The sequence below is a fragment of the Sinocyclocheilus grahami genome, unplaced genomic scaffold (assembly GCF_001515645.1).
Source record: "Sinocyclocheilus grahami isolate Dianchi unplaced genomic scaffold, SAMN03320097.WGS_v1.1 scaffold223.1, whole genome shotgun sequence".
In the NCBI taxonomy this organism is placed as follows: domain Eukaryota; kingdom Metazoa; phylum Chordata; class Actinopteri; order Cypriniformes; family Cyprinidae; genus Sinocyclocheilus; species Sinocyclocheilus grahami.
In genome coordinates this window covers 701,273-712,268 of record NW_015505402.1, presented here as the reverse complement: position 1 = coordinate 712,268, position 10,996 = coordinate 701,273, and the positions used below count along the sequence as shown (strand labels likewise).

At 36.0% G+C, this 10,996-nt stretch overlaps 1 protein-coding gene across 1 annotated transcript in view; it reads right to left on the bottom strand.

Moving 5' to 3' along the window:
• LOC107596777 (metastasis suppressor protein 1-like) overlaps positions 1-10,996 on the bottom strand; it is a 90,533-nt gene that overhangs the window by 25,893 nt on the left and 53,644 nt on the right. The window contains exons 4-6 of the mRNA XM_016287580.1: positions 5,002-5,086; positions 4,771-4,862; positions 3,900-3,974 (exon numbers count right to left, since the gene is read on the bottom strand). Coding sequence (XP_016143066.1) covers positions 3,900-3,974; positions 4,771-4,862; positions 5,002-5,086 — 252 coding nt within the window. The remainder of the gene's footprint in view (positions 1-3,899; positions 3,975-4,770; positions 4,863-5,001; positions 5,087-10,996) is intronic.

Below are 10,996 nucleotides of genomic sequence, written 5' to 3'. Positions count from 1 at the left end.
CAGACTGGTCCAAGTCTTCAGAGCGGTCTGCCCCCGTAGACCTCAGAGTAACACAAATGCAAGATATAATGATGAATGTGCACTCCGAGACGCATCATAGGTCTAGGCGCCATATTTATTTTCATTGTCTCACCATCTGTGAGAGTTATGGCAGTAAATCAGACAACGCTAGGAGGGGTTTATGGATGTGCTGTGGTGATATAAAAGCACTAGCCTCTGAATCACTTATGCTAACACTTCATCTTGTGATTCAGACTGTCAGGACAAGGCCAGGTTTTCCTCATACAGCTGCAGATGACTAACATCACACTAAAAGGCTCTCTTAGTGGGAGGTACAACAGATAACAGTAATGATTTTTATTGGAACCGTAACATTTTTTTTTATGCATGCATGTGGTAAAATTCCAAGTAGAGATTAGCTTTGGTGAGTAAACCAAACTAGGGTACTAGTTATTTGGAAATGCAAAATAAGATGGGGTAGAAAATGCAAATATAGAACACTGATCGCATCGAAACAGAGATACAATCAGTCTGCCGGAGAACTACTAATGAATTCCAACAAGATCTCCCCAAAGAAATGCATCCAGCCTTATTATACAGAGTCCCCTTTAGTTTTCATAATCAGTAAGTGGCTGATAAAACCAAAAGACAACCTGGATCTGAGGTCATATTACTCCTAAATACAAGACAAGGCAGATTGGGCAGAAGCAGCAGAACCCTTCCATATGAAAGGGAGTGTATGACCACAGGGTGTTTTCCCAATGTTGGGAAAGATGACATGCCAATGGAAGGAAGGATGGGGGATCTCTTTCCTCTTAGAGAGTTTGTGTGGCCTTGAGCTATGAGCTATTCTGGTGACAATGTTCAGACAAAAACTGCTCATTTCCTCAAATGCTAGTTTTCCCCCTTAAAAATGCATACAATCACATTCCAACCACCTTCACAACAAAACAAAACAAAACAAAAAGTCCCTCCATATAGTCCCTCCAGTGTCACATGATTCTTCAGAAATCATTCTAATATGCCGATTTCGAAACATTTCTTATTTTTAATGTTGAAAACTTGTGCTACTTAATATTTTTGTGGAAACCTTGATTTTTTATTCTGAATTGTTTGAATAGAGTTCAAAACAGCAGCATTTATTAGAAATATTAATCTTTTGTGACACTGTAATGTCTTTACTGTCACTTTTGATCAATTTAATCCAAACGTATTCATTTATTTCTTAAATCTTACTAACCCCAAACTTTGTATATACGAGATAGTGAATTGGTGGGTTTTTGTTAAATGTGAGCCAAAATCATCACAATTAAAAGAACCAAAGACTTAACTACTTCAGTCTGTGTGCATTGAATTTATTTAATACACGAGTTTCACAATTTGAGTTGAATTACTGAAATAAATGAACTTTTCCATGACATTCTAATTTATTGAGATGCACCTGTATAGCTGTCATTATTTATTAGGAAGGGGCTCCTCGGAAAGGAGATTATCATACTTGAGGGTCCTTGGCACCAGAAAGCTTATAAATCATAAAATGGAGTTCGATCAGGGGTTTTATGTACGAGCACACAGAAAATGCAAAAGTCATTTTAGCACATCCTCTGGAAATGTTGAGTAAGCGTTTGCATGAGGGTGGATGCAGAATATAGAGCAGCGGGAGTGTTGACCCCTCAAACAGACCAGAGCAGAAGTGAAGAGTCAGTGCCCACACACATGCACACACGGCTGAAGCAGACGACACCCACCATAGTGACAGAACACATCTGCATAAGCATTTATCTCTCTCGCTGCCTCTGTTCCATGTATTCAATTCATCACGGCTCCATTTATCTCTCACGTCTCTTCCTCCATCTTAAACTCGCTTCATCCCAACACTCTCAAAATTATTCCAACACAACAGTATTCAAATCTTATTTAAAGTCTTTGTTAATCATTTAATACAAAAAGCTTAATGTCACATCTAAACCATGATTCAAACTAAAATCAAATGAAAGTATTTATATTTTGTAAAAAAAAAAAAGAAAAAAAGAAATGTTATTTATCCAATATTTTTTTGCATTGCAATATTACTGCCATGAAAATTATACATACTCCCACCTCCCCAAATTCTCATTACAATAGCACGCTTTACTCAATATTTTTATTGGTAATAAAAACCAAACCTATTAAAAATAATTCAGAACACTAGATTAAAACCTAGACAGAAATTAAAATTAAATAATACAAGTGTAGATACTAAATTACTTAATTATTATAAAAAAGGATTAAAAAATACATGAATTTGTTAAAACTAAAAATATAAACAAATAAAAAGCTGATTCAAAATATTAATAAATACTATGATACTATATAATTAATGCAAAAATAACTTCAGTGTTTTGATTTTTTTGGTAATTCTTGCAATATTTGCAATACAATTTTTATTTTAAACAATATAAAGACTGTACAAAGTAAATACTCCCATGTTGTATAAATACAATATAATTTTTTTTACAGTAATGCAAAACAATAATGAGAATTTGGGGATGAATGTGCTTAACTGTTATGAAAATAACATCTTAATGATTCCACAAACAAGCTTTATTTCTTTATGCAAAATATAATTTAATATTTTGGGGGGAAATATGATCTGCATATGATCTTTTATAGGCGTTGTGAAGTTCTCTAAAAAACTGTATTAGGTTCTGTTGGTGAAACCATGGCCTCGTCATTCAGTACTTGATTTATTTTCATGTAGATCTAGTTTTTTGGTCAAGCTGTAAAAATAAACACTGAAGGACTATTTCAATTGAACATTCAGTTCAAAGCGCATTATGACCAGGGGCAAGATGGCCAAGGTTGATGCCATGACAACACAGGGAGTGGCGCCAGCAGAAGTCACGGGCATGTCCTATTGTGTTTAGGCAAAGAGATCTAAAGCAGTAATTTGAGAAAGAGTGTGTGAGTGTGTAACAAGACAACAGGACTTCATATGTTGCAACTCACAGAACATAATTAAGACAGTATTTACCCAAGGTGTTCACCCTCAGTGACATTCGTTCAATGATAAGCATCAGTTCTTACCTTTTTTAACCTTCTTCTGCAGTTTAATTGTATCTGAAGATTTCTTCTTGATCTCTGCTCGTGCTTTCTTATATTCTAGAAACAACAACAAAGGCAGGGAAAGAAGAACATTAGCCTCTGCAGTGGAAGCAAAAGCTAAATGTTAATAAAGGCAGTGGTTCAAATCCCTAATCTTAAATAACAGCAACAATAACAACGTTGCCTGCCTTAGCAAGCACTGCTAATAAATGATTCATAATGATGTCAAATGAAACGACCCCTTAGCAACCTCAGACAGACGTGTTGGAGAGCTCTAATATAACTGTATGAGGGACTCCCAGAGAGTTAAGAGCATTTAATAATTAACAGTGTGCAGCTAATAGGACAGGTTTTCCGGCAGTGATATTCTTAAATGGGTGGTGATATACCTTTTTTTTTTTGCACTGATGTCAAGTTTTTTTTGTGCCAATAACTATCATAACTCAGTTTTTAAGGCCATTTTCCTCTTTGTTACTGCACTCTTAAGACTTCTATGTAAACAGTTTCATAGTATAATTAACTCATCTCAAAAGGATAAAGAAATACTGGATTCCATTAACATTTGAATTAACAATTAAATGGTTTTTGTATATTGTTAATAGATCAAGTTTGAACACTCTGTATGGAACAGTCTGTTATGTCCTATTGTGTTTAGGCAAAGAGATCTAAAGCAGTAATTTGAGAAAGAGTGTGTGAGTGTGTAACAAGACAACAGGACTTCATATGTTGCAACTCACAGAACATAATTAAGACAGTATTTACCCAAGGTGTTCACCCTCAGTGACATTCGTTCAATGATAAGCATCAGTTCTTACCTTTTTTAACCTTCTTCTGCAGTTTAATTGTATCTGAAGATTTCTTCTTGATCTCTGCTCGTGCTTTCTTATATTCTAGAAACAACAACAAAGGCAGGGAAAGAAGAACATTAGCCTCTGCAGTGGAAGCAAAAGCTAAATGTTAATAAAGGCAGTGGTTCAAATCCCTAATCTTAAATAACAGCAACAATAACAACGTTGCCTGCCTTAGCAAGCACTGCTAATAAATGATTCATAATGATGTCAAATGAAACGACCCCTTAGCAACCTCAGACAGACGTGTTGGAGAGCTCTAATATAACTGTATGAGGGACTCCAAGAGAGTTAAGAGCATTTAATAATTAACAGTGTGCAGCTAATAGGACAGGTTTTCCGGCAGTGATATTCTTAAATGGGTGGTGATATACCTTTTTTTTTTGCACTGATGTCAAGTTTTTTTTGTGCCAATAACTATCATAACTCAGTTTTTAAGGCCATTTTCCTCTTTGTTACTGCACTCTTAAGACTTCTATGTAAACAGTTTCATAGTATAATTAACTCATCTCAAAAGGATAAAGAAATACTGGATTCCATTAACATTTGAATTAACAATTAAATGGTTTTTGTATATTGTTAATAGATCAAGTTTGAACACTCTGTATGGAACAGTCTGTTCTTCTAGTTGTTTTTATTCTGCTTGAATATAAATTTTTCATTTTCAGGTGAACGCTACCTTTAAAATCAACCCACTTAGTTTGAAAAACCTCCATTAAAGGATTAAAACAATACTTTACGTCCTGCCGTACAGGACCTTTTTCCACACAAAGATTAAATACTAAACCTGTTGAATTCTGATTATATCATATAGGGAAGGAGAGGCAAAGGAAAATACCTTTGGCATGGTCTTTATCCAGCTGACTGGCAACCTTTTTCCACTCTTCAATTTTCAGTTCCAGAGGAGTGATCAAGTTATCCATGAGAGCCCTGCACACACACACACACACACACACACACACACACAGGTTGAAGTCCTCCATACAGTTAATGCGTTGTATAATACATCATATTTATTACCAATTCAACTAATGAGCTTATGAAAAACGAGACAATTAAACAGTCGTACGTGGTGAACAGTTTGAGCTTGTTCTCAATGCTTTTGTGTCTCATACACATCCTGGTCAAAGCTGATCCGATCTCTTTCGTCGCTCCTGGAGGAAAAAAAAAAAAGAAGAGGAAATTAATATCAGTGTCTTTAATCTCCCAATCTTCCATTCTGAGCACCATCAGAAGCTGTGATGCAAGAGGAAAAACATGTTGCCTGAAATAACAGTTTCATCACACTGTTCTCTTCTCGCTTCTCTTTAATCCTGTCTTTCCCTCTCTCTTTCTTTAATTAGTGGCTGAATGGGCTTCATTTTGTAACATGTCTCAGACAGTTTGCAACATAACTCCTCCTATCTTTCACAGGAATGTGTGGTTCAAATGAAGCAACGCAGATTTCTCATTATTGAAGATTAAAGGAATTGTTTGCTCAAAAAAGAAGCTTCTATCATCATTTCTCACCCTCACGTCGTTCTAAACCTGTACGACTTACTTTCTATCAACTGATTCATTGATATGATCCAACTAAAAGAATGGTTTGCTAACAGCATCATATGGCTTCAGAAAACTTAGTGAACAAGTAATATGGGCTATTTTTATGATGCTTTTGCATGCTTTTTGAGGCTTGAAAGAGTCAGTTGCACTGTAATGGCATGGAAAAGAGCATGGAAAATAGGCAAACGTTCTTCCACAGAGGAAGGAAAGTCAGTCATACAGGTTTGGAATGACATGAAGGTGAGTACATAATGGCAGAAATTTCATTCCACTGAGGTGGGTAATTACGTTACTGCACTCACGATCTGTAACAGAATGACTTGAAGCACATTTGACCTAGTTTCCTTCAGCACAGGCCTTGTACCTGCATCAGGTCATTCTGACCCAGAAGAAGGGAGGACAGGACACATATAGACATCTTGACCGAGTAGCATTTCCTCTCTAAATACAAACATTTAGGGAATTTATTTAAAGAATTAAAACAAGAGGAATAGAGCTGCTATATATATATGTGAAGTATCAAACTATAAACCTCTTTAATGCTTTGAGGAATTAGTGCTGCGGCCCCAAAGTTTTAAACAAGTCAATTACTTAGCTTATGCATAATCACACTAATGCATCACTGCAGGAAAGCCTCCAGCATGCAGTGACAGCACTGCACATTCATCAAGAGACTGCTCACACAAACCCCTTTCTACAGAAAGGGTGCCAGAAAAACCAGCTCTTCCACAACTCCTCAAGTCTATGCACTCATTATCTGTGGTTAGCACAGCAAGATTAGTGCTCAAAACTAAATCGATCCTATTAGGATTAACAAAGCAATGCACTCTGGAAGCTATTTTATTTTCTTCATCTAGCTAAAATGAATTTATTTACCAATCCAGTGTGTTTAAAATGACTGCTATGGATTCACAATGAATCCTTTTCAAATCATTCTACTTCTAGGTAAGGAAAATAGTGAAAAACAATCAATCAATCAATCTCTCACAATCAGGAAAGGCAGCCCATTTTTAGGCCAAATATGCTACATTTTTGGGCTAGCACATGTACAGCTGAGAAGCACAGCCAAAAAAAAAAAGCTTTATTTAATCACTGATCTGAGACAATCCAACTACTCACTTGCTAACAGTTAAGGTAAACATCTGGGAAAGGCATAGACTAGACTGGCTTACTTACAGCCTCTATGATAAATTACTATCTGAATAATACTGATTACAAAAGCCGATAAACTAGTTAGATTATGTATTACATCGCAATGATACATCCTTTAACCCACCCACCCATAAGCACATAAAAGGTCACATTATCTAATGAGTCGGAAACTCTGAAATAACATAATTGCTATTAACATAATCGACCCTGTGAGTCAACAGTGACTGAAATATTAACGTAAACTGCGTTTAGACTGTGCAAACTTAAGACTTGTGTCTTAATGCTGCCATTAAACAGTTTAATCAGATATACTTTATACTGGACTGCTGACTGTGTTTGTGCAGGATGTAGCTGATGCAATATGCAAATTATGCACAGCACGACTCATCTTATTGGCTGAAAAACTTGCCATTCACCTGCCGTTAATATGCGCTTTGCTTTCGGTTTCATTCTTTCATTATTTGAGTCCTCTTCAAGTAACCAAACATTTCATTGAACCATAAAAGTGTAAAGTAACACAATTCTGCCAGCATTTAAATTGTCCCATTGGCTTTGAAAGAGTCTCACTCCACTTTGCATTTACACAAATATAATAATTTTATTTAATATTAAAATGATACTATATTACAGTAACATTTAAATTAAAAAACTAATTTCTTTATTCATTTTAAATATTTTAAAAACATTTACATTTCTGTGTAATTGCCAAATTTGAAGAAATGCTGTCAACTGAAATTTCCCTAAAAACCTGATCATTGAGGTACATTATCATTGTAATGTACACATACAGTATATTATATAATATACATATTTTATAACATACAATAAAAAAAGAAAGTGAACCTTGCATGCATATTGCAAGTTAAAAGTCCAATGTTCAGAGCATTTACAGCAGTCAAAATTTACACTTTGAGACACCAATGACTGAGTGTGAAAACACCTGTCTATTATCTCTCGCATTATCACTGAAGTTAATTCTATAATCCTAACTGAAGTCAATCCTTGATACTGTTCTCTTTTTTTCCATTAAAGTTCTTCATGTAACTACATCTCTGTCACTGTACTTCCTGGTAAGTGTTTCCCAGGTCTTTAGCCGGGGGCAGCAAATGTGTGCGCTCTAAAATCTGACTGTTCCTCCAGCAGGACTAGACATGTCATTTCATGCACCTCACTGGTCTTTTTGTTGCTGTTTGCGTGTTGCGTGATCTTCAGCACAGCCACTACTGCCACAAACTGGTCTCTGTTGATGTTCTGAAGTCAACTGATTCGGCTGGGGAGGTGGGACGTCACACCCTGACGCCTCGGGCTGACGCTCAGTAAGTCTCATTACTGCCACGACATTTTACACACAAGATCTCAACACGTTACCTGCTGGGGGTTAAGACATTAAACTTTCAAATGTCTCTGGTGTCAATCAACCAGTGTCAAATAAAGAGAGCAGAAACGAGACAAACTTTGGAAGAACAGTTCTCTAACTCTATAATTACAGGCGTTTGAGTGTAAACCCCTTTTAAAAGTCAGGCAGGCCGCCAAACAAACCAGTTGCCAATGTAAAAAGAGTGTGAAATTAGTTTTTCCCTTCTTTAATTCCTCATAAGAGTTACAGATCAAGCTGATTTCACCATTCTGTATATTCTTGGGATAAAACTTCACCACCTAGCCAATTTTCCAGCCACTTTAAAAGCAACTGTTATACTTGGTGGAAACCACAATAGGCAGCGTTTAATTAATTTAACTGCTTGTTACTGTCTGAATCAGATTAATCTATTGTTATCGGCTATATGTATTCAAAACATTGCCAAACAATAGCATACCACTTTTAGACTAGTTAGGTTGGAGTTGTGCCCTAGCAATTAGCACACAATTAAGTCAATTCTGTACGAATCTAGCTCCAAAAGATTTCCAAACCCTCTCTTTTCCCCATAATTTTCTGTTCTCTTGTAAGAAAAATGGGGAAAAAACAACATTCTTTAGTTAATGAAGTGAAAAACAAACTTTGTTTGAATATTAGAAATGCATCCGGGGGCAAAATGGAGATAAAAAGGCGGGCTGAGCTAGGAGGTAGTTTGTGTTTTTTTTTTTATACTTTTATAATGCACTACAAGGTCTGAGTGATATCAAAATCATACATTATTACAATTAGAAATAATTAAGTAAAAAGTTCAATACTTACAACCAACTTAGCAGCTTTAAATTTGTATCAGATTATTATTGTATCAGGTATTATGGGTATTTTACCCTGTCTTGAATGAATTTTATACCACAGTATTTAAAGGGATAGTTCACCCAAAAACGAAATTTGATGTTTACCTCTGATGCACTGCAATGTCTGAACTGTCCTAAGCGCGTCCTCGACAGCCGGCGCGTGATGGGTCGTCGTCGTCTTCTTGCTTTACGGCGGATCACAGACTTATAAGTGCATTACCACCACCTATCTCTCAAATGGACCATTGACACTCTAGCTACAATCTCAATTAGGAGTATCAATGGTCCATTTGAGAGAGAGGTCGCAGTAATGCACTTATAAGTCTGCGTGAAAAAATCAAGAATTGGTCAAACGTTCTGAAAAAAATCAAGGTTTTATTTTTTTTTCCCATATCTCCCAGCCCTATTGGAAATGTAAACTGATATTTTCTACTGGCACACTACTGCAAAAGATAGAAATAACAGACTTAAACCTTTTTAAATGACTTGGCGGTAATGCACTTATAAGTCTGCGATCCGCTGTAAAGCAAGAAGACGACAACGCGTCACGCGCCAGCTGTCGAGGACGCGCTCAGCAACGGTTTGAGTTAAAAATCTTCGTTTGTGTTCTACTGAAGAAACAAAGTCACCTACATCTTGGATGCCCTGGCGGTAAGCAGATAAACATCAAATTTTCATTTTTGGGTGAACTATCCCTTTAATGACTAAATGATACACCATGTAGTATTTACCTTGAGAACATTTCAGAAGAACATTAGTGAACTAAAATTATATTTTTGGTGAAGTACCTAAAGAAAAACAAACAAACAAAAAAGTTTATTTTATATTTATATTGATTATATAATTCCATATTTTTATTAGTATTTACTTTTTTTCTTTATAAAATAGATAAAATATCATATACAAATCAAGTCTCCCTGAAACCAGATTAAAACATTCAAGCACACTCACATCTGTGCATCTAATACAAAAAGGTTCTTCACTGTTCTTGCCAGTATAATGTATGATCCCCATTAAACTTCTTAATCACACAAAGATGGTCTTTATCACTGACGGAGAGACTGCACGTTTCCTTCAGCAATCACATATTTTCCACTTGCTTGTGCCATTAGAAAAGAGTCCATAACTCAACATAAAACCAAGCCTTTGCACACAACCTCAAGAGGAACAGCACCTAGCTGGCGTCCTCATCACCTTAAACGGTCAAAATCGTGTTTGCTCAAGAGCAATAAACTTTTCCACGTTTTCCTCAATGGAAAAATTTTTCGCTTAGCCACAATTTCATTTCCCTGCATGGAAGCTCGTCGTATGAAGAGAGCTAACGAGGACAGAAAGCGCATTGGAGCAGCATTAACAGCGCTCTGTTTCAATCTCAGATTCTCCATTGAGTTTTTCTGACCACGGGTCAGTCACAATATATTCATTCAGAATGAGAGAGAGGCCCAAAGAATGAAACCTTAGTTAACAAGCACTCACTGCTGTCTGTGATATGATGCTTAAAAGAGGCCATTCTGTGGACAAAGACGACCATTCACACAGATGCAGCACACCTTGATCACACTCGCACATACAAAATGACAGCCACTCATAGTAGAGTATGCACTAGAGATAGCCTAAAATTCTGGTACTTTGATACAATAGTTTTCAGGGAAAGGTTTTGCAAACTGTGCTTGCTTTCACAAACCCTCCACATGACAATGTTGCACCAGAATTTCATCCAACTAGGCTTCGCAACTGGGAGAAGACAATCTCAGTAAAAAAAATCATTATATGTGACCCTGGACCACAAAACCAGTCATATGGGTCAATTTTTCAAAATTGAGATTTATACATAATCCGAAAGCTGAATAAATAAGCTTTCCATTGATGTATGTGGTTTGTTACGATAGGACAATATTTGGCAGAGATACAACTATTTGAAAATATGGAATCTGAGGGTGCAAACAAATCAAAATATTGAGAAAATCGCCTTTAAAGTTGTCCAAATGAAGTTCTTAGCAATGCATATTACCAATCAAAAAGTAAGTTTTGATACATTTACTGTAGAAAATTTACAAAATATCTTAATGGAACGTGATCTTTACTTAATATCCTAATGATTTTTGGCATAAAAGAAAAATCAATCATTTTGACCCATACAATGTATTTTTGGCTATTGCTACAAA